This window comes from Macaca fascicularis, chromosome 6, assembly GCF_037993035.2.
Source record: "Macaca fascicularis isolate 582-1 chromosome 6, T2T-MFA8v1.1".
NCBI classification, from domain to species: Eukaryota; Metazoa; Chordata; class Mammalia; order Primates; family Cercopithecidae; genus Macaca; species Macaca fascicularis.
Window position 1 is genome coordinate 70,832,675 of NC_088380.1, and position 24,573 is coordinate 70,857,247.

Here is a 24,573-nt window from a genome sequence, read left to right on the forward strand (position 1 = left end):
TTGATCTTGTTTTCATATGCTCATCTGCCATTTGTCTGCCTTATTTTGAAAAGTATCTGTTCATGTTCTTTGCCCACTTTCTAATGGGGCTATTGTTTTTTGCTTGTTGAATTGTTTAAATTCCTTATGGATTCTGGATATTAGACCTTTGTCAGATGCATAGTTTGCAAATATTTTCTCTGAGGGTGAGAAATTTAAACATTACTTTTAAGGTTAAGTTTTCATCTTGATTAGGGACATTCTACTCCAACAGTGTCCATAACCATAGCTGTCATTGCTAAATTTGGCAAATAGGAACTCCTGGCCACCCATGGAGCCTTCAAAAGCTGTTTAGAGAGGCTGTGTATTAAAAAGGTTCTTTCAGGGAGAAAAAGATGTAAAGATTGTGGACTTAAAGGCAAGTTTCTGCAGAAATGTTAGGAAAAAATGTTTGTGTCTTGGGATATATATATGTATTTTATTTTTTAAAAAACTCATGATGAGAACTCAAACTTCAAAGTTAAACATAGGAGTAATTATCCTCTCCGAAAGATTCACTCTTGGAATTTCTTAAAATAATAGTGTTCTCCCCATAGGTTTAAGTATTTGTTTACATATCATTAACAACTTCCTTGAAAACTCTGGAAGGAAAGCAGGCTGAGGGAGAAGACACTCAATGCTGGAATGTCAATTGGTGCACACAGTCAATTAAGGTTATCAGTCAAAAGACAGGCTCATTTTGGAATTCTCATATAAGTAAATGGGAAATGATTTGAGCTACGGAAATTGAGCAAACATATAGTAGTGTGAAAAGGGCACATCTGTATGGTCCCATCTCCCTGACTCTGTAGTCAGGAAGCAGAACTCTGGGGCTTGCATGCTCCACAGGGTCTTCATTAACGTTGCTGACAGACTTCCCTTAATTAGTCCCTTGGGAAGGAGACTTTGTACTCTAGGGACTCTGAGAAAGAGAATCCTGTAAGGACAGCTGTTTGCCCATTTCCTGTTTCTGGAGAAGTGGTTTGTTTTCCTGGTTTTAAGGGTTACTCAGTCCTCAAATATGTCAGAGATCTTTCTTTACCCTGACAGACAGATAATGCCATTTAGGTGGTTCAGGTTCCGGCTAATTTTAGAATTGGAAGTAACAGTACATTTAGTGAAATGTATTACATGAATTTTAAGTAGAATAATGAAGACATCCCAATAATTTTTAGAAAAAAAACCAGCATTTTTTTTAATCCAAATGAACAAAATCCTTTAAAGTGGTCACTTATTCAAAGCATATTTGGAATACCTTTCATGGTATCACCTTGGGTCAATTTGTAAGACATATTTGGGGCCAAAATGGTTATATGCAAATTACTTACCAGATTTTATTTTGAATGAGTTTGGGCTTCTATGAAAATCAAATTTATCTTTCCCTGAGAGACAGTCTAAAGAAGCAATTTTAAAACTTTCTTGAATGATGATTTTACTCTTAGAATAAGTATGGAGTGATCTCCAATTGCTACATGGAAGGAGACAACATTCATTTGGATAGTGAAGTACTAATGTGTTGATTTTAGAGGCTGGTATGGGATGGTTTGCACAATTATTTCTGTAATTGGGTTTAAATGTGAGATAAAATGAAACAGTGGGTCCCCCTACTACTTCCCTCTAGTAGGAGCTTTCGACATTGGTGGGGACCTGGACCCTATGTGCATCAGGTGGGGTCCTGGCCCTACCTACGTTGAGATACTCCTCAAAGCTAGATGTGCCTGCAGCTTATTATCTTATTTCGTAGTTTCAACATAGAGTCTCTTTTTTAAATCTCAAAATAAAATATTTAATTTCTCAATTTTGCTTTTTTCCTATTCTAAACTTCATGAATAGAACTATTTCTTATTGCAATTAGCTTGGCTGTGATAACATGGATGTTGCTACCCTTTTTCATTCAGCTCATATTATATTTTAGCCACTCCTGTGGGTGCTTTTTCAGTATATCCAATCGTGCTCCTGTGATAATTATTATCTGGGCACCTAGCATGGTCTCCCAGATAGCATTTTGCTGAAGTTGGGATGTAATCCTTTTTTACCTTCATATTTATTATAGATACATAGCAACAGGAGATTTTTATTCTAACAATAATACAAACAAGAGATGGGAACTAAAGTTCTATTCATTTACATAACATTAATTTGAATTATTAAAAATAAAATACCAAAATTGATGATATTGAAGAAGTAGTCTCTTGTTTATTGCCTTTGGGTCACGAAACAAGTTTATGAATGCATTTAATACACAGTGTATCTACCCTTTGGCTTTCCTACTCCCTAATCCCTGAGTGACCTGGCTCAGGGAGAAGTTGGGGCACAGGGGCAGAAGCACAGGAGGGTCTATCTTGCCAGGCTGAATCAGGCCAACACAGCTGCTGGCCTGGGCACGAGCGTGGGTGGCCACCTGTGTCTCCCCAAACAGCTGTATGGTAGAGGGCCAGCCAAAGCCCTGTTGGTGGGGTGGAGGCAGGCGGCCAGTTGGGCGGCCAATACATTCTGGCATGGGCTGAAAGAACACCTGGTTCCACTCTGTGGACCCACCACAGAAGGTCAAAGAATGTGCTTGCTCGCGGCAACCTGATGGCCCAACTTTTCAAGCCCTGATGGTCTTGCTGTGATTGAAACAGAAAGAAACCCACCTTTACTCCGTATAATGTATCCTAGAGCCAACATGGAAATCATCCGTTCCAGTTATGTTGAAATAGGTCAGCTAGGCCTATTTCCTAGACGTCTGGCACGTCTGGAAATGGTGCAGTAGACTGTCAGGCAGGTATAGGCTCCATGAGTTACGACAAGGTATTTCAGGGGAGATGAGAGCCCCCTACGCTGTGTTTGGCTGCTAACTGCCATTGAGACATCTTCCATCCTAGAATGTTTCTGACCTTTCTTTTCTACCTCTTGCCATTAACTCCTAGAAACCACTTTAGGTCCCCACTTGTAATTCTGTTATCGTTGAGATTCCTGTAGTCAATACCACCACCTACCGAGACGGGAGCCCAAAGTTCCCTGTTCCCTGACTCCTGAGGCCCCTCCCAAGGCCTCAGGACCATTGTTCCTCAGGAAATAGGACGTTATTTCCTGTGGTTTGGTGAATGGGTATCTCTCCAGCCAATGAGCACCCTTCTCAACTTCCCTGCCCCAGATGCAGATCTGGCAGCTGCCCCTCTGTGTGCTGAAGAGGTGATACTTCTCGCATTGGTCCTGTGACCCCTGGCAACTTAACCTCTCTGTGCCTCAGTTTTGGCACTTGTCAATGGGGACTGATAGTACTGTCCTCCTAGTTTTGTTGTAAAACACTCAATGAGACAGCATATGTTAAGTGCTTAGCACAGGACCTGGGTGCAGCAGATGCTCAGCAAATATTAGCTGTATGAATGAATGACCATGGTTGATGCCCCTCTCCATACACAGAGGCTCACACCTGGCCTGGAGTGGCCCTGGACGGGGACTTCCTGCTGCCACCTTCGCTTGGAATTTCAGGGGCCTCATCTCACAATTATTGCTCTGCCAGCAGGAATTTCAAAGTGAGCATAGTTCTGTGGGCCTATAAGGGGACTTGCCACCCCTAACTCCCCTTGCTGGGGGGCACAGACTAGACTCCTCCCAGAATCCTATCCGCCTGGAGCTAGTAGAAGCCACCTAGTGTTGAACCATCGACCTGAGGAAGGCACTCTGACTTCTGGGAGGCCTGAAGTTGGTGGATAACTTGTCCCTCTTACATGCAAACTTTCTGCAATGTAGGGTATCCAAGCCAAGAAGAAATTTTCACAAGCTCTAAGGTCTGGGCAATGAAATCCGATTGGTTAGGCATGATGTCGTGTGCCCCGAGGTGAACGGTAATATTCAGGCTTCCCAGTCCCTGGTGTCAGGGACATCATGTAGTATTGGGCCCTTGTGCAAACCACACGGTGTCATTCTGGTGAAGACAGGACATAGCTGTGGAAATTCACTTCATCACCTATGCAGCTCAAGGCTTTCAATGGGCAAGGGGAGTCATTGATCAAAAGACAACACAGGCATAACCTTGGTTTCCCCACAAAGTGGAGCCAGCTTTTAAACCACAGTTCCATTTCAGGCCTCATATCATCTGTGGATGAAATGGGGGACAATGAATGCTAGAAATAGCCCTCTGAGAAAAAGATGGGAGAAAAGACCATTTTCTTTTTAAGTTCAAGTTTGAGGTTTTGAACTCAGGCACAAAACCATTGTGAACAGCTGTTCTTTTTAAAAATGTATGTTAGTTTATTCCACACATTCTGATGGTATGAATGAGAGAGAATTCCAAACAAAAATTATCTGTGACTTTTTTATTTTTTGAGATAGAGTCTTGCTCTGTTGCCCAGGCTGGAGTGCAGTGAGGTGATCTTGGCTCACTGCAAGCTCTGTCTCCCAGGTTCACGCCATTCTCCTGCCTCAGCCTCCCGAGTAGCTGGGACTACAAGCGCCCACCACCACGCCTGGCTAATGTTTTTGGGTTTTTTTGTTTTTTGTTTTTTGTTTTTTTGTGTATTTTTAGTAGAGACAGGGTTTCACCATGTTAGCCAGGATGGTCTCTATCTCCTGACCTTGTGATCCGCCCACCTTGGCCTCCCAAAGTGCTGGGATTATAGGTGTGAGCCACTGTGCCCGGCCACTTATCTGTCACTTTTAAATGCAGCAACTTTCCTGTGACCACTTAATTAGAATTTTTCAGTTCTCTTGGGCTGTGACTTCTTTTTCTACCTGAACAAGATTTCTTTTTCCTTCTTTAAAAAGTAATGAGTCTTATATTAGCCATGCAAATTCACATGTTTTTGTTCCAAGACCTAACTTTTTCCTGAATTTGCTTGGAAAAACATCGGGCCTTTTGGAGCATAAAGGCTTAAGGATGATCCCCATGCTCCCTGAGGAGTGGCCGAGTCTCCATGGAAGGCAGACTGTCCTTGGAGTCAGTACCCTAAGCAGGATAGTGTCCTTTTGATATGTCAAAGGGAAAAAAGGCATTTAATTGGAAACTTGAAAACAACTGTAGCTGAAAAGATACTAGACTTGATACTTAAGAATCTAAGCTAAAGTAAATCTTGTTTCTTGGTATTCCTCCCTCCCCAACCCCAGCAGAATTATCCTTTGCAACTGCAGTGGGAGGTTAAAATGGTTGGTATCATCCACAGTCTTCTCATGAACTGAGTATTCATAGTTCAGCAGCTTTTGGTTGCTATGGTAACCTTGGAGAAACACTCTTCTAAGACTATCTAATTGTCTCACGTGATGCAACCTGATTTCTTTTAATGAAGAAACAACAGGGTATGGTGTGTATGAGACATCGGAGTGGGTAGAATAAAGCACCATCAAGTCTGAACATTTCACATCTTTTATTTTTGGTGGAGATGATGTCTCACAATGTTGCCCAGGCTGGTCTCCAACTCCTGGCCTCAGGTGATCCACCTGTCTTGGCCTCCTACAGTGTTGAGATTACAGGAATAAGCCACTGCACCCAGCCAGTTCCACTTTTCTTATGTAATTGAAGTTGTCATTATGAAAGTACTCCAATAGCTGGCTGGGAGTGGTGGCTCACGCCTGTAATCCCAGCACATTGTGATGCCGAGGTGGGCAGACCATGAGGCCAAGAGATCGAGACCATCCTGGCCAACATGGTGAAACCCCATCTCTACTAAAAATACAAAAACTAGCTGGGCATGGTAGCGTGCGCCTGTAATCCCAGCTACTCAGGAGGCTGAGGCAGGAGAATCGCTTGAACCTGGGAGGCAGAGGTTGCAGTGAGCCAAGATTGCACCATTGTACTCCAGCCTGGCAACAGAGTGAGACTCCATCTCAACAACAACAAAAAAGAAAAAGAAAAAAAGTACTCAAATAGCTAAGCATGCAAGAGGGTCACCTTCATATTCAAAATTTTTTCTGAGTTCCTTTGCATATCATCGTATTCCTCAACTCAGCAAAGACTGAGTCATTAGTTCATCTTCAGCCCAAAAGGAAATGCTAAAGCTAGAAAGTGAGCTCATCATGTTTCTTTGCCCTGACTAGAAAAATCCCTCAAGTATGAATTCATTTGCTTTAGTGCCCTTGGCACAGTGAACTATCTTGCTATATTAAATAATTTACATGGAAGGCAAGAAAAGGAGAGCAGGGTCGGGTGCGGTGGCTCACACCTGTAATCCCAGCACTTTGGGAGGCCAAGGCAGGTGGATCATGAGGTCAGGAGATCGAGACCATCCTGGCTAACACGGTGAAACCCCGTCTCTACTAAAAACACAAAATATTAGCTGGGCGTGATGACAGGTGCCCGTAGTCCCAGCTACTTGGGAGGCTGAGGCAGTAGAATGGTGTGAACCCGGGTGGTGGAGCTTGCAGTGAGCCAAGATCGCGCCACGGCACTCCAGCCTGGGCGACAGAGCGAGACTCTGTCTCAAAAAAATAAAAAGAAAGAAAGAAAAGAAAAAAGAAAAGGAGAGCAAAAGAGTTGGGCACTAGCAATTGAGGGGGTGTGGCAGCCACCAGTCTGGACTTCTTTGGGGCCTCAGAGGAGTGGCTGATGGTGGCTGGGGATGTAGCCCCACCAGTAATACCTGACACTCTTGCATTTAGACAGGACTAAAACACATAGAAATAGATGCAATCTCTGAGGAGGGTAATAAGGATACAGCAAATCATCCCAATCCTAGATTATACTTGGATAATTTGGATAATGTAAGTGTGGTATCCCAAGGGAATTCATTCTCAGTACTGCAAGTTTAACACAGGCTTTTCAGGGAACAGACAACTTCAATCTGTATCATTATTATAAGCTGAATTTTTATTTTACTAAATTATCTATGTCAAAAAAATTCTGTGCCTGGCGTGGAATTTCACTCCATCAAGTGTTACAATGATTTTTTCATTTTCATTACAAGCAGGAGAATGAATGTAGGACAAGTGTTAGGAAACATGGCAATAAATTAGAATATAATTTACAAAAGCAAAAAAATTAACAGTGTACCACATTATTACTGAGTATAAAATAATAAGCAACAACTAATCACAATAATACAAAGGTAATTTCGTTCTGTGTTACTGAGAATACCTATGTGACATTCATTCAAATAAAAAAGTTCCTAATGAAATGGACTGTTTGGAAATCATATGAATCTCATGGGGTTAATCATTAGGGTACATTTACCTTTCCTTTTTTAGTAGGCCTTTATCCCAGTGGCAGATACTGCTCCCAGGTGTAGGGTACCAGTTTCCCTGGGGTTCCCTAAGTAGTCTACATAGCTCACTACTTTTGAAGGTCTGCCATGGTGGCCCAGCCTCCACTGACAATCGTATTGTTATTATTTAGGAATAGGGCATCATGTAGCCATGGGGGTGGCTACAGAGTAGCAGCAGTATTGTGATGTGCTATGAAATAGAATTGTTTTAACCTACTCAGGTTTAAATTCAAGGCCTACCTGAAACTGCTTCATCCTGTTACATTTTGTGCGTGGCTCCCTCTAGAAAGGCACTCTGATTCTGCCCCTAAGGTGTGCCTGCATTTTGTTCTCACATCCCGGAAGTGACACTGGCTGCCCTCCTCTTCCAGCATCAGCCAAGGTGCTGTGGAGTGCCTGGGGGATGGCCCTCACAATGGTAGTTTCCAGGTGAGGTAAAAAATAGCTTTTATTCGGTAATAAGAAATCTTTTTGAAATAAAAACATGAGCTGATATTTATGTTGGAGAAAATCAGATCTGGATTGCAAACCTATGCCTAAAATGCCACAGAAACCACCCACCTTTTATTTCTTTGTTTTATTTCACTAGGGCACATTAGCACCAAGTTAACTGGTCTTTGAAAAGGCCCAAGGGAATTCAGTGCTCGGGTCATGCTGCCCGTGGGCTGCTTGCCCTTCACTGAATGGCTAAGACGGCACTTGGGCAGGTCTTCTAATGGCATCTTAGACCCGGGCCCTGGTGATTCCTCTTGTATCATCAATAGCTCTTCCTGGAAGGCTCAGGGTTGAGAACTGTGGTGTTGAGACAGAAAGCAGGTAACAAGATACAGGTGGTCATGACTGAGAGTGCAGAAAACATTCCATGCTGATTGTCCACAGCAAATCTGGGAGTTTAGATTGGCTTTTGGTGTCTGAGGGTCTGTCTTTCTTTTGGAAAAAACCTAGTCATCTGCATTAGATCATGATATATGTGATACACTGATATGTAATTTAAGAGCACCATGATGGAATCAAGTCAAACATGCTCTTTAACTGAAAGTGTTAACCTTACAAAATAGTCATTTAGTTTTGAGTTTTAGGTGTTGATGCATGCATGGTGTACACCTGTGTACAATGGGGAGGCATTTTGGACACAAAGCACATTCATCAAGAACCTGCTGCAAGCTACACGTGTTCAAGTAAAAAATATTAATATAAAACAAGTACCCTTTTTCATTCTAAGTCTTGCTGTCAAGTCTTTTGATGAGCAGGATGTGAAACTTGAAGATAGGGAAAATACGAGCTAGTCATTTTAATTTAGGTGGATGTGATTCTAGAATTTGACTTGCCCAAGGAACTGGGTTTCACATTTAATTGCCATTCAGAGAATCCATAAAAAATACAAAATACTTGGTTGAGTGACTATTAATATTATGCTTTATGATGTCTAGTCTTCATGAAATTTTCTTCTTTGGTTATTATCCCTTGCCTACTTTAAAACTCACAGAAATAGCACATTATGTGCAAGCACACTCATCTATCCACACACTTAAAAGCGCCCGCACACACACACACATTTGCTGTCATATAAATAAATGCCCTTCTACCATATCAAAGAAGGGACATCTGGAACCCATCATAATTGTCAGCAAATTGCAAAAGGGTCTGCCTGGTTGTTACCGAGCCAGTCTATCTTTTGCATGGTATCATCTCAGTAAGCTCAACATGCGTGCAGCAATCCAAAGGGCAGAAGCCATGCTGTGGCTGGAGTGGATGTAAACACAAGTGAGTTGGGGGGACTCAAATAAGAACTAAGGCATCCTGTGTGGTGGCAGTAAAGGGCCTGGTCCTTTAGTCTCTACCATACCCCAGGTCTGGTTTCTGCATGAAATTGAAATGTTTTTCTCTTAAAGTTTTAATGGAAATCTCAGCTTTACTTGCACAATGGCAAGTTGGCCACAGTCTTTCAGCACTGAGTTTATAGACTTGCACAGCTGCAGTAACTGATGCACTGCTTTAAACTATGCCCCTCATTATTGTTCAGTTTAATATAGTTTTATATATGGCTCACAGCAGTGTTCAGAACCGGGGGATTATTCCTAAGGAAATTAAGTGGAATGAAGAAAAATAATACAAACTTTCATTACTTTTGATTTATAATTGCTCCTTAAATTATAGTCCAAAGCCCGTTTTATAATTTAAATCGTGGTGCTGTTGTAGTGAGATAAAGTACAGTAAATATTTTTAAGCTATGACTTAAGAATTCTGAACCTTCTTCACTTCCATAGTTGACCAAGTCGTAACAGCTACATTTTAAACAGTTTTAAATACAAATGGATTCAGTGTCATTGCTAAGTCCATAATAAAAATTATCTTAATGGTCCAAGGAGGTAAACAGGCTATTGGATTTACTCGAAAGAACACAAACGCTCCACAGTAAGCAAGTCTCCCTGTGTTGTTTGGATCTCTCCAATCTGGCATTCCCTCCTAATACTGTGTCCAGCACTTTGGATCAATAAATCCCACTTCACAGAAGTTAAAATAATATTGAAATCTTGTCAGCTAGGGCTGACCAGTGGTTACGTTTTCCACAGGGTAATGCATTTGCAAGGACATCAATCCTCTTCCTCTGGGTGTCTCTCTTTGATGGACGCATTTCCATGATGAAATGACAAGGCACTCTCTCTGGCTTTCTGTGGGTCAGTGTCCTTGGCAGGTCTTACAACACATCTGTCTGAAGTATGCTCGACTGCAGAATTTGAACTTCAGCACCAGTGGGCAATAAGCCACTTTATTCACATCTTTGCACTCTAACGAATGGGGGCAGAAAATGGAAAACAATTAGAGGCACATAAACAAGTACATAAACAAGCCGATGCGGCCTGCATGTTCAGCAAGGACCCCCTTTGGGTCAATCCACCTTGGCTTCGACCTCCATGTGGTTTTTGTTTTTGTTTTTAAGCATACCCTGCCTGGTACAGTCTACTAGAAACATTCTTTTGATATATTTTAACACAATTTAAAAAAAATGTTTGCAAGGCTTTCCTTCCAGATTTTTATAAGTATGGTGTATGCCCACTGTGTCTTGAAAGAATTACCATTTGCTGGGATAAGTGATCACTTTAGACAGCTTGGAAACATGAGTCATTTTTCTTACAGAGCTTTTATTGCTTCTTTCTCAAGGGTTATTTTATTCAACAGTGCAAGGTTATCCAAAATCAAACATGAGTTGCACTGTTTGATACCAAAGTACACATGTCTCCAGAGAATCTCTGCATCTGTGAGGCGTGGGGATGGGCCTGGGTGAATCAAAAGGATTGCTGAGAGTGGCCTAGATTCAGCAACTACACTAGACAAAGAAGAAAGCTTTGAGGGGTTGGCCTCAAATGGCAGCAGTCTGTGGGTTATGGAAACATGTAGAAATGTCTTTTTTTAATTTGGAAGTGAGACATGGTCTTCTTTTTTCCTATGTGTATTTTCTCCTCAGTGCTAGAACTGCCACAGTTGCAGTCTGCAGTTCTTGCAGCCAGAAGGTGAATAAATGATTCTTTCTCCATCTCCCCTTGCGGCTGGTTGCAGAAGGTGGGATGAGGGTCCAGTGTAGAGAAAGGGACACGGGCCTTTGATTCTCAGAACTCCCCCTGGCCCCATACAACCCCACCGCTAGTAATAATATTCTTTTCCACTATACTTGTCACTTTTATTTGGAGATTTAGGATACTCTGTAAACCTAGCAACGAAATTTTCACATGCCTGCTAGAACCAAAGTTCCACCCTCATTTTTCCAGGTAGTTATAGTGAAGCATCTGGGTAAATTGTTGAAGGTAATTAGGAATCAGGCTGGGCAGTGGGTAAAGTTCATGTTACAGAACAGTTTTTGTTGTTTGCTTGTTTTTTCCTGGCTTCAAAAACCCACTGAAGTTCTAAGAGATCACATACATTGTAGTTTATCATATGGGCCATATGATAAACATGGAAAATTAAATGCAAAGAAATGGAAAAATTCCCAGTTCTCATTATTGACGATTAAGATAACAGTCTTATTGACCTCACTTTTTAAATGCTCCTTTGGTGAAAGTCTTAAAATTTGAAACTGGAACTCCCAAATCCTCTGAAAACATAACCTCTGCCACCATCTAACTCCCTTACTCAACATTTGACTTACAGAGAGATTTATAGCTAGAAATCTGAATTAAAACTTTTCACGCTAGGATCCTCAGTAAATTTAAGTTTTAGCTGGAAGAAGGTAGAAGGGACAAATCACTTAACCTCTTTGTGCTTAAGTTTTCTCATCTGTAAAATAGAAATGATTAGAGAACCCACACTCACATGTAACATTTAACATGTAACATGTGTATCCTTATGAATGTCAACTAGAGCAGTGCCTGGAACACAGGAAGTATGGGATAAGTGTAGGATACTGAATTGCTATTATTATTACAATTATTAGTTATTAGTATCTTTATTGCCTGACAGAAAGGAAGCAAGGAGCTACACTCCAAATATCTCAATGAGGATGCAATATTTGAATTACTGCTGAGAAAATACTGCCCTAAAGATACGAGTCAGTTTGAAGACAAAACAAACCAGAGTATTTCCTGGGGCACAACTTCATTAGATTTACTACTCCATTTTTGGAAGAGTAGCTGGACCAAGAAAACTCTGGGTTGAGCAAATTATAAGCAAATTCACCAATTTCCCTTTTAGATTTAAACTTTATAATCTGACTAAATTATAATACATAAGAAATGAAATAGAATATTCATAATTGCTTCTCCCTTCACCCGCCTATCCACTCACCAATTAAGGCTATTACAAATATAAATAGTTGGCTGGGCACAGTGGCTCATGTTTGTAATCCCAGCACTTTGGGAGGCTGAGGTGGGTGGATCACGTGAGGTCAGGAGTTCAAGACCAGCCTGGCCAACATGGTGAAACCCCATATCTACTAAAAATACAAAAATTAGCCAGGTGTGGTGGCATGCGCCTGTAGTCACAGCTACTCAGGAGTCTGAGGTACGAGAATCACTTGAATCCGGGAGGTTGCAGTGAGCTAAGATTGTGCCACTTCACTCCAGCCTGGGCCACAGAGCTAGACTCTGTCTCAAAAAACAAACAAACAAAAAACCCAAATATGAACAGTCAGGGATTCTGTTCCTTAGATGAGTGCTAGAAATAAGACTCTTCTCTACATGCAGAGGCCCAGAACACAGCCTTTTGTTCAGAGGCAGCATCTAGCCTGTGGGCAGGCTGGTGGCCGGCTATCAGGATGTTCCTTTCTGAACTTCCCAATACCCTTGTTAAGTTAGTTCCCAACTAACTTGATTGAAAGCAGGAAGTCAGTAGGTCCTGGGAACAGGATCGAGCTTAGGGATGTAGGGATTAGGAGTGTCCCCTGAGTTGCCTTCAGCGGCAACACAACCCAGTAGTTAGGGGCAGGAGATATGGATTCAGGTGGGCCTGGGGGTGAATTCTGGTTCTGCCTCTTCTAGGAGTTGATTGTCCTCTGCCAAGTTACTTCACCTCTCTAAATCTCACTTCATCTCCAAAATAAAGACTATGATAAGGTCTACTCATAGGACGTTGTGAGGTTTGCATGAGGTCATGCAGATAATACATGTGCCATGGCACCTAGCTCAGAGTAAGCACTGTTAATTAGTTCTCATTATTAACAGCAAAACACCTGCCTCTGAGAACAACCATCATGTATTATTTCTCTGGGATCCCTGTCAAAATAAATATAGTATCAGGAAGGGTTACACATTTACACATTTAAGCAAAATAAAAGAAAGCTATTAAACAGAAAGCAAGAAAATTATGATGAGGGCAGGAGTGGGGAAAGACCTGTGGGAGATCTGGAGACTTCCAGGAATCAGACATTAATATGGAGATACCTAGGCTGTATGGAAGATCCAGTTCCTACTTCTTGGTTTTGCCTTCTAGGAACTGGCCTGACTAGAAGAATCAGTTCATTACATCTTTAGATTTGATGAAAATCTATTCACCAACCACGACTCATCTTTTATTCTCTGTCTTTTAACTCCACAAGAGCTTAATTTAGTAGTGACAGCATTAAAAATTATAATTTATCAAGCACATCATTGGTGTAAGGCACAACATAAACATATATATTATAAATATATATATTTTTCAATCCTTGTAAGTTCGGTCATGTGTTGTTCAATGATGGGGATATTCTCTGAGAAATGCATTGTTCGGTGATTTTGTCAATGTGCAAACATCACAGAGTGTACTTTCACAAACCTAGATGGTATAGCCTATTGTACACCTAGGCCACATGGTATAGCCTATTGCTTCCGGGCTACAAACCTGTACAGCATGTTACTGTACTGAATATTGTAGGCAGTTGGAACACAAGTATTTGTGTATACTGGTAAGTATTTGTGTATCTTAATATATCTGAACATAGAAAAGATCCAGTAAAAATATAATATTATAATCTTGTGGGACCACCTTTGTATATTATACAGTGACCGTATATAAAATGTCAGCTTTATATAGACAGTAAAACATAAGCTCAAAAAGATTATGAAACTCATGCTGGGTCTAGTTGGTCTAAGAACAGGTTTATCTGACTCCAGAGCCACTCATATTTCAGCAATATTCTTAGCATCTAAATGCAAGAAGTTTCTACCTGTCTCTGATTCTGTATTCTTGGCTGACACCACTGATAAATCAACTTGGAGCATCTTGGTCAGGTTTTGTTTCTTTAAGAGTTTGCTGTACCACCTTAGAGAAGGGGAAATATGTTTTTTAAAAGGAGATTTCCAGAATAACATCTGAATTATTTAGAATAGACTGAATTATCCATTTATACTTTTTGTCACTATATATTCCTCCTCAAATTTTGTAAAAGTACACAAGTGAAAAGGTGATTTTAGACACATCAAGAAGTTTTAAAGCCCCATTATTAGAGAAAGCTGAATGTAATCTTCAAAATATTAGAACCAGTTTTAAATTATATTGGGGCATTCAACCCATCTACCACTTTTAGCTTAGCCAGAGAGGACTGATTTGTTGTGCTTACTGAAATTATGCTGATGTCATTGACAGGCCTTAATTATAAAACTTATTTCATTAGTCTGCCTCATCCTTAAAGCCCAGTGAAATTATGAAAGCCTTTTCTCTTCTACCCTTGAGCAGTACAACTTACTTTTGTAAAACAAAAACAAAAACAAAAACAAAACAAACAAAAAACAACAACAAAAGCACCAAAAAAACCCAACAACAACAACAAAAATATTCTGGAAAAGTTGTACATAAATTAAATCACATATCCCATTGAAATTAAAATAATAATAAATGTTCTGTTTTAATTTCTGAATGATTTACAGTTGGCATTGCTTTCTAGCTGACACTTAAAATGTTTAAAAATTAAAAATTCCTCTGTACCCAATTAGTGCACAGTGTGCAAATAAATAATACCAAGAGATCCATTAAAAAGAATTACTTAGTTTGAGTTTTTTGGTATTATAATCACTCTGTAGTTAATTTGTTTTGAAGGTTTGAGCTTTACTGTTGTATTTTCTTCATGCAAACACACTTACATCTATCTACTGCTTTCTAAGTAGTGGAATCTGAGCCAGTGGGTCAAGGATTTTCAGATGAAGGAGCCTTATTTTCTCTTCAACTATCATCATGTACCAGTTAAGTACTCTCCTAGGAGAAGAATGACAAGACACTCTTTCTACCCTTTTCTGTGAGGATACTGGAAAGGTAAGAGGTCCTCATCATGTGGTTTCTAGTTAACATTTTGTAAACCCAATTATTCTCCCCTCTTTTTACACCCCACACCACCCTTGAAAGAAAAGTTACACTTTACCCAGGACTAGAGACTTCTGGTGAGAATGGCTTTACGGAGAATCCCCAAATTCTTCTCAGGGAGACTTGGGAATAAATCAAGGGCTGAAAGCCAGCCCCTAGGCCCTGCAATGTGAACTGGATCCATTATTAGAATCTGAAGTAATTTGCCAGGCATGCTGGAGTGGCTCTCATTGGTAATCTGGGTTTTGGTAGAGTTGAATGATAAAATTAGACACCCTGTTTCATAGGTAACACATGAACCTACTTATCATTGATGTGCCAATGGGTTTTCCCCCAGGTGTTTTACATTAATCTTTCAAAACTCTGACCTAAAAGACATGCTTTCAAAATACACTGAACAGAGGTTTATGAATTTAGAATGCAATTAGGTTCAAATTAATTGTTACTTTGAAGGCTTGATTTGGTCCAAGAAATACAAGACCAAGTCCTCAAAGTAGGGCTTTTGCATTTATTTCACTGAATGTTGCAAAGCTTGCCTACTTGTCTCACTGGAGTTGGGAGATATCCTTCATGACCAGGTTGGACCATCAGCATTGCTCTTTGGAGAATGCATGCCCTCTGTTCCTGTAAACTCCTTACGTGGTTCAGAAGAACACAGTAAGTGAAGAATTATGACTTAGGCACCTAAAGGTCTATCTTTTGGATTTAAAAAGTACAAACAGCTGTACTTCTGACAAACTGCCCATGGAAATGCAGGACCTGGTGAGAAGTGAGATAGCAAAGGCTGCGCATGCGTGGCACAGAAGTTGGGGTGGGGAATGTTAACTCAGTATACTTCTCCTAATAAAGTGTACTTGAGCCCTTGACAGTTTAGATATTCAGGCTAGAAAAGGATGAAATGGCAACTTTTGCTTGGGAACCTAACATTATTCATTGTAATAGAACAGTCCACCAGCTTATTTTTATCCTTGAAGCAAGATGGTATCAGCTATTGAACTTTATACTGATTTCAATTTCCCACAGACTAGACCATTCCTTTCTCTCTTTGCTTTCTGTTTCTTTTTATTTAGTCTTATTCCCTAGATGCCACCCACATTCAACCTGGAGGTGGTATAATCTCAACCCAAATCCAGGGTTCCCTCTAGACCAGACAGCCAGGAATGTGAACCCGCATGCTAAGTGACTTATGAACTCTTTGAAGTGGTAAGGAAAAAAACTGGCCTTCCTCACCTCTTTGAAACCAAAGTCTTCAAATGACCTTTATCGTTCCTTTACTGATTTTCATACATCAGGTGCCACATTAAAACCCAAATGCGGTAGCTAGTTTGACCAAAATTCTTGGTTCGAGATTTCTGGAGCTGCCTAAGCTTTCCCAGAGCTATTTACATGAGGGAGTCTGAGAGCCACCAAAGCCACCATTAGACATCCTGGGCTGGTAAACCATTGTACACTAACCACACCTTTCCTGGATTGGTTACCAGCCCCTGGCACACCATGAATCATTACCTGGCAGCAATAAATACTCTGTGACAGAGTGCCTTGTGCTATTGAGAAGCTGAAAAGACTCACTATATAAACTACAAGGGAACTTGAAACTGCATGAAAGATGAATAAAATGGCATTTTGCATAGAATTTCAGGTGAGCTTGAGTAGGTTAGTCCCAACTGACATATGTACTTTTTAAAAAATTACTCTGAGTAGCATTTCAAATTTACTGATACCCAGGGTGTCTATAATTCACTTTTAGCAGCAACATGGTGTTACCCTCATCAGTGGCAGTCTGTCAAGATCATGCCTTTAATCCTTTAACCCTTTGCCAAAGGCTTTCAGAAACAAAAAAACTAAAGCAGATGTTGAACACAGCAAATTGTATCTCCCTTCTTCTTCCTCCCATTTCCCTCTTGCTATTTTAATTTTTTGAAACCCTGCTTCTGATTCCCTTACTATCATTTGTTGCTTGACCTCCCTCCATTTCTTCAATCTCTCTCCATTTATTTTATTTTTAAATCTTATTCAAATTCCATTTCTTATTAAAGCTTCAGGGGACTAATGTGTTTAATTTCCCTACAGATGCCTGAATTCCTTCATGATTAATGATGGTACACAGTTACCTAAATCTGAAATGTAGGAGTCATCCTGAATACCTCCATATCTCTCATCTCCTTGTCTAACTGTTCATCAGGCTCTTTTTATTCTCCTTTCATTTTATTATTTTTCCCCCAGTTCATCACTCTCCTTTTAATCCCTACAATATCTGCCTTAGTTCATGCCTCCATCCTCTCTTGCCTGGACTCTTAGAACAAATCTTTCTCATTCTACTCCCACACAAGGCTGCCCTCCCTCTGCTCCTTTACCCTTCTGTCATCCTGAGCATGTCAAGCCCCAGTTTTTTTTTTTTTTCACTTGTTCCCTAAAACCCAAAGATAGAGTCCTAGCTTCCTTCCACTACATGTGGAGTTTCCAAAACCAAGTCCCTGCTTCTCTCTCTGTAGCCTCATGTGCACTGCCCGCTCATCTGCCAACCCACCGCAGCGATAGTGAACTGCCTCCATGCCCTTGTGACTGTACACACTTGTCCTCTGTCAGGAATGCCCCGCATCTCAATGTCTTCTGGGTAAACTGTTTCCTATCTTCCATGTTCAGCTCAGCTTTCCTTCTCTGTGATGCTTCTGCTGATTACCTGCTCCTCTGTGCACTCATGGTCACTTCTTCCCACCCCTGGAACAGTACTGCTCGTATTGTCAAAATTAATTGTATGTTGCCAACCCTACTAAACCTTTGAGAACAGGGAACCTGTTGTATTGCATTCATAGTCTTGGTGCCTAGTACATGGTAAGTATGTTTGCTAAGTAAATAAATAAATGATTGGATGAATGTAGGATGTTATTGAAAAAATCATAATGGATGGATGGATATATGCACATATATGAAAAAGCATGTTCAGTAAATGATAACACTATGGTTTGGTGCAAAAGTAATTGTAGTTTTTGCCATTAAAAGTAATATAATCTAGATGGTGGATGTTCATTGTAAAATTCTTTCCACTTTGCTGTATGTTTGAAAATTCTAATTTTTTTCATAATGAAATACTGACAGGAGGGAGACCATTACCTAAACCTTGATAGTTAAAACAATTCTCAACATTCTATCTGTGGCCCATTTCATTCATAGAGATTCAACTGAAAAACTCTATTTTAGATCCCAGTACATCTCCCCAAATCCTGCCCTGTCTTGGGGTAGAGCTGAAGTGATTTTTCAGTAGCCTCGTACTATGAGTCATGGCTATTTGACTGTACTGGAGGAAAGGGGATCCTCTTCCGCCTCTTCCACTCTCCTGCATTAACCAGAAACTGCTCCTTCTCCAACTTTCTTCTTAACTTTTCCTTGCTAAAAGGCATTTCTTTCCTCCATTTTTATTTGAGACAGAGTTTTGTTCTTGTTGCCCAGGCTGGAGTGCAATGGCGTGATCTCGGCTCACCACAACCTCCACCTCCCAGGTTCAAGCGATTCTCCTGCCTCAGCCTCCCAAGTAGCTGGGATTACAGGCATTACATACAGGCCCAGATAATTTTGTATTTTTAGTAGAGACAGGGTTTCTCCATGTTGGTCAGGCTGGTCTCGAACTCCTGATCTCAGGTGATCTGCCTGCCTCAGCCTCCCAAACTACTGGGATTACAGGAGTAAGCCACTACGCCCAGCCTCTTTTCTTCCATGATTTGCCTCCTACAAACCATAACAGACCACTTTTGCATTATTTTCACACTAGAACCTCTTCTCTCTCTCTTTTTTTTGAGACAGAGTCTCTACTCTGTCATCCAGGCTGGAGTGCAATGGTGTGATCATGGCTCACTGCAACCTTGACCTCCCAAACTCAAGTGATCTTCCTACCTAAGCCTCCCAAGTAGCTGGACTACAGATGCGTGCCACCATACCCAGCTAGTTTTTAAACTTTTTTGTAGAGAAGGGGTCTCCCTATGTTGTCCAGGCTGGTATCAAACTCCTGGGCTCAAGCAATCCTCTCCCCTTGGCCTCCCAAAATGTTGAGATTGCAGGCGTGAGCCACTGTGCCCGGCCTCCTTGTCTCTTTTGAAATCTATGTTATCTGTCCATTCCATATCTCTATGGATGAAAACTTATAATTCGGTTCATAATGTTTTACTCGCTTTTCCCAAGGTACACACTGGGTTTTTCCAACTATGTGTTATATAGATGGCTTACTGATTCCTTAGTCTATGAAGCCAGCCTTGATGGAAAATGTGAAGTCATTTGTCCTTCATTTGAGCACTTGTGTAAACTGCTCCACATAACACATTCCACCTTCTTTTCTCAAATTTTTTTGAATTAAAAAAATTTTCATTTAAGTATTTGCTCTGAAAGACTATGAACTTATAAATATATTTGAATTTTCCCTAATAAATAGCAGAGGCTGGCCATAGAAAGCATTCAATAATTAGCTGCTGATTAAATGAACAAATAGTTTCAGATATTTAAATGCATTCCATATATGCTATTGGGAAATTAAAGAGAACACAAAACACGTTATGACAGACATATCATTTGTACTTTAAATCTAATTTTGTAAAGAGAGTTATCTTCTTTCTTTTAAATGAGCTGACATCTTTAGATAATAATGATTCTAACATGAATCATACTTAGCAGGATTAATAATTTCCTAAAAATTTCCTCCTTTACTGAGAAGTCTAAATATATTGTTTTTACTGCTTACTTTAGAATAATATTAATAAAAAGCGATTAGCCAGATAGATGAAATAACCATGAGGTGTTTCTCCAAATAACCCAAGAAACCTCAAATTAACACCTATTCATTTTAAGACAATTCCCTTAAGGCAGAAATTAGCACAGGTACAAATGATATTCTGCCTACTCTGAAAATAGTTTTGAAACTTATTATATATAAACTGCAAAGTTTATAATGATTATGCATGATGGAGAAGATTTTAGAGAAATTATTAAAATTGTCTAAAATGAAGCTATGAGCATAACTCCAACAGATACATTGTTTTAGGCATGTCAAAAGGCAGTCTTTCAGCAATGACTTAGGCTTAATCTATTGAATTAGGCTGACAGTCATGCCAGAAATGTTTTACTTCAAAATCAGAAACTCTTGCTTTTATGTCAAAAAACCCTTCTTTAAAGACTAAATTAAGAATAGCCTGCAAATATAGTTGAAATTGACAGGTACTTGGACCCTACCAAATGTGGGTTCAGATCCTGACTCTACTACTTCCTAGTCTTTAAATTGGGCAAATCACTATCTTCCCATGTGCCTCACTTTCCTCATTAGGAATACCAACTCTTAGAAGCTTGTTGTCAGGATTATATAAGATTATATACACACACACACGCATGCACACACACACACAGACTTGCAGAGAGAGATCTATTTGTGTATGTGAGATATATAAGACAGACTATATAAAGGGCCTAACATAATACCCAACATAGACTAATTTAATATGACAGTTATATCCTCTCTCCTACCTTAACCTTGTATCTTCCAATTCTGAAAGAAAAAGAGAACCCTGAATTCATGTGATCTTTTGCTAACTTACAATGGATAAAAGAAATTATTGCTGGAGTCTTACAGAAGAGAGATTTTGTTCCGTTTTGGTTTGGGGAGGTTTTTCTGAGACAGAATCTCAGTCTGTTGCCCTGGCTGGAGTGCAGTGGCATGATCAGGGCTCACTGCAGCCTCAACTTCCTGGGCTCAGGTGATCCTCCTGCCTCAGCCTCCCAAGGAACTACGACTACAGGCACCCACCACCATGCCTAGCTAACTTTTTAATTTTTTTGTAGAGACAGGTTCTCACTATGTTTCCCAGCATGGTCTTGAACTCCTGGGCTCAAGTGATCCTCCCACCTCAACCCTCCCAAAGTGCTGAGATTACAGATGTGAGCCACTGCAGCCGGCTAAGAGATTTTTTTTTTTGAAGATAATTTAAAAGATAATTTTTTTCCAAGAAAAACACTTTATTTGTTATAGATTTTGAGCCCTTCTCAAGAGAGGGAAAGGTAGATTTCCAGAATCCAAAGGGACAAAAAAGAAGTAGCAGTAAAGCCAGAGATTTTGCAAAATTAAAAGTTGTGATTTTGAATTGATGTAGCATAGGGTTATACATTTTGAAAGAGTAATTATGTGTATAATAAGTGCACTGTGTTGAGGCTTAAGTATACAAAACAGACCATCTGCAAAGATGCAAGGTGTCTGGATCTTGCCATACAAGATCACTTTCTTAAAACAAAATTCCCAAGAAAACACTTTTAAATTGTGAATATAATTTTTAAGAATCCTTTGAATTAGACAGAGTTGATCAAAATAAAGCGATCTCTCTTGAAGATGTTTATAAACATACAGTTTTCACTTGAAAAATATTAACAAATTATTTGACTATATATTCATGATAGGTTTTTTTCAGGGCCTTATAATTTAAATTTGTGGCTTTAGATGTTGTTCATGTGCATATATTTGATCCTGCCTGTATTTTCATGTGAGAAGGCAGTCTAAACTTCTGGACTATGCCATGTTTGTCTTCACATTCCTAATAATTTCTGTCACAGTGACTCGCACATAGTAGTATTCGAGAAATTCCTAATGAATGCCTAAATGAATAAAGAAATTACTTTCATTTAAACAACAGATTTTTAAAAGTCAGAATTGTGGTGGGGGGGTGGGGCATCTGCTGTTAATAAAGGGATTTCCCAATGTATAAAAAACAGAAAGAGAAATTCCAGAGCACAAAGACCTTTGTTCTCCTTCATAAACAGCTACATAATTATTTTTCTACTTTTCTACGATAAGAAAATTAGCATTTAAAATGCAAGTAGTTTCAAACATATGCTTTCATTATATGTACAACAATAATGAATTTAAATCTTCAGCATGATAGAGATCCACTGTCATATCCAAAAAGAAACAGAAGTTTGCACTTCAAGAGTAGTTCATTAGGAAACATCTCTAAAGTCTTAATATAAATCAAACATAGAATATGAGGCTGGATGTGATCTTAGAGATTATCTACTCCAATTTCTTATTTCATAGATAAACTCAGCTCCAGAGAGGTTCAGTGACTTAACAAGGTCATAAAGTTAGTTAAAAAGTCAGGAAAAAACTTTGGTTTCCTGATTGCTGTCTGCATAAGCAGCTTTCACAAATGCTCTACTCAAACTACACTACAGTAGTGGGTTTATTGTGCTCTTCAAACCCTGGGAACAGTACAGTAAAGGTGGGTCATTAACAACCACAGGCCCCTCCTCCATGGAAAAACTCACCTTCAGTATTAGAAATGGGGGTACTGTCACATTTGCTTTCACACTGCTGCATTGATGGAGGCCGAACAGTTTCTGGACAGTCACTAGATGCCTGTCCAGTGTAGGAGAGACACTGCACAGTTCTCATCTGCTGTCCAAGGCCACACTGAGCAGAACACTAAATCCAAAGACACAAAGAAACAAAATATTAATCTCAACAATTTTCAGGAGGTAAAAAATATACTATGTCATTTCAAATACAACACAATATGAACTTTTTTTTTTGAGACACAGGGTCTTGCTATATTGGCCAGGCTGGTCTCAAACTCCTGGCCTCAAGCAATCCTCCTGCCTCAGCCTCCCAAAGTGCTGGGAGTACAGGCTTGAGCTACCACACCCAGCCACAATACTAACTTTTAAAGCCCACATGTGGTTCATTTTTGAGAGGTGTATGATTAGGTCATTCTACTATCAAACTGGTTTGGAAAGTCAAACATCATGTTATTACCCTAGCAAATAGACTCAATATACTTCCCAGAAGATAATACATAGAGATTTCTTGCTATCACTGCAACAATTCCCAGCAAGGCTGGTGACCTCTAGCAGGAGTGTCATGAGAAAATCCTTGTGATGAAGTAGAATAATGAGAGATTGTAGGGCTAGGAAATCACTATTGCTCCCTATTTATTATAGGTGTGCAGGTAAATAACCTGGTGGCTTATTGGAGTGTCCTGTATGTGATCAAACTATTAGTTCAATGTAATAGCAGTGACAGCTGTGGAGCCTGGTGATGGGGTCATTAAAAAAAAAAAAAAAACAGCTTAAATAAGTCCCTCAGGTTTTCTAAGGGATTGCAAGCCACACAAACCTGAGAAGCAGTCTTGTGTTCTCAAATGAGCGTGTCTCCCTCTCCTTTTGCATCTACTCTGGGATTCAGTCTCTTCAGGACTGAAGTTACTGTCCGAGGGGCTTAGTTTCATTTGGGACTGATCAGCTGCTGAGGCTGAAGAATGAAGCTGGGTTAGTCTATGGGCCTGCCATCGAGAATACCAGAAAGCCTATGAAATGTGGGATCAAAGGCATGAGGAAGTAACTGGTGCCAACACAGGGGATGGTGATGTTTACAGGGTCAAAAAATTGAAGCCCTGTTGGATTTGTTTGCAAAAACTCTGAAAGTACCCACAGGACTTGTAAGGATATTCATGAAGAGCCTTAAAAAAAATGTTTTCGGACAGGTGTGGATGCTCACACCTGTAATCCCAGCACTTTGGGAGGCTGAGGCGGGCGGATCACGAGGTCAGGATATCGAGACCATCCTGGCTAACACAGTGAAAACCCGTCTCTACTAAAAATACAAAAAATTAGCCGGGCGAGGTGGCGGGCGTCTGCAGTCCCAGCTTCTTGGGAGGCTGAGGCAGGAGAATGGCGTGAACCTGGGAGGTGGAGCTTGCAGTGAGCTGAGATCGTGCCACTGCACTCCAGCCTAGGCGACAGAGTGAGACTCCATCTCAAAAAAAAAAAAAAAAAAACAGTTTTCATACAGAATGAGAAATAAATGTACTCTAATATATTAAAGCATCTTTGAAAATGTATTTTCACTGGTTATTTTGAATTTTAGGAAACTGAATTGAAATTGTAAATGGGAAGAAAAGGACTTGACAACATTTAAAAGAATAATCTCAAATTGACAGTGGTAAATTTGGCAAAATTACTAAAACACAAAAACTTCCAACTGACTTTTATACAGTAGATTGCAACAAAGAATATATAGAGAAGGAAATGCCTGCCTGATTTAAAATAAAAATCATGTAGTAGGTCTGCTCTGATTCTTTAATAGCATCATATCAATCATGTGTTGTGAAGCTGTCACACTTCTATAGTGAAACATAATTTGACACTTAACTGCATACAGTGCTTAACACTGTCATGTGTATTCTACTTGAGCATTTTGTAAATTAAACTAAATACTGCTATAGAGATGCCAAGCATTACTAATTTTATGATTATATTTCTTTTGTCTCCTCAAAGTGCTGAGCACAGAGCAAGTATACTTAATTACCTTCATGGGTACTGAAAATCTTTGCCCTCTCCCAAATGAAATGAAAGAGGTGTCTAGATGTTACTGTACTCTGGCAATACTGAATTTTGGCCAGAGTTTTGGCAGCTACTTATATGAAATGCCATTTTTAATAAGTAAAGGCAGACCCAGAGCACAAACAAAATCATATTGGCATAAATCACAATATGTCATTATGATTTATTTGAGTCTCAAATATTAGAAAATGACTTGCTACAAGGTCAGTTATGAAACTACAGGGTAAGGGCATTGATTGGTTAGATA

General features: G+C 39.9%; 1 protein-coding gene across 8 annotated transcripts in view; it reads right to left on the minus strand.

The window, feature by feature from the left end:
* Positions 1-6,780: 6,780 nt before the first annotated feature.
* The window catches only part of ADAMTS6 (ADAM metallopeptidase with thrombospondin type 1 motif 6), a 330,357-nt gene continuing 312,564 nt past the window's right edge, over positions 6,781-24,573 (minus strand). For all 8 annotated transcript variants that reach the window (XR_012413697.1, XM_015451548.4, XM_065546321.2 and 5 more), the window contains 2 exons: positions 22,254-22,410; positions 6,781-9,988 (listed from right to left, as the gene is read on the minus strand). Coding sequence is in view for 7 of the 8 variants with exons in the window: in XM_015451548.4 (XP_015307034.1) it covers positions 9,879-9,988; positions 22,254-22,410 (267 nt within the window). In the remaining variant the exon portion in view is untranslated. The remainder of the gene's footprint in view (positions 9,989-22,253; positions 22,411-24,573) is intronic.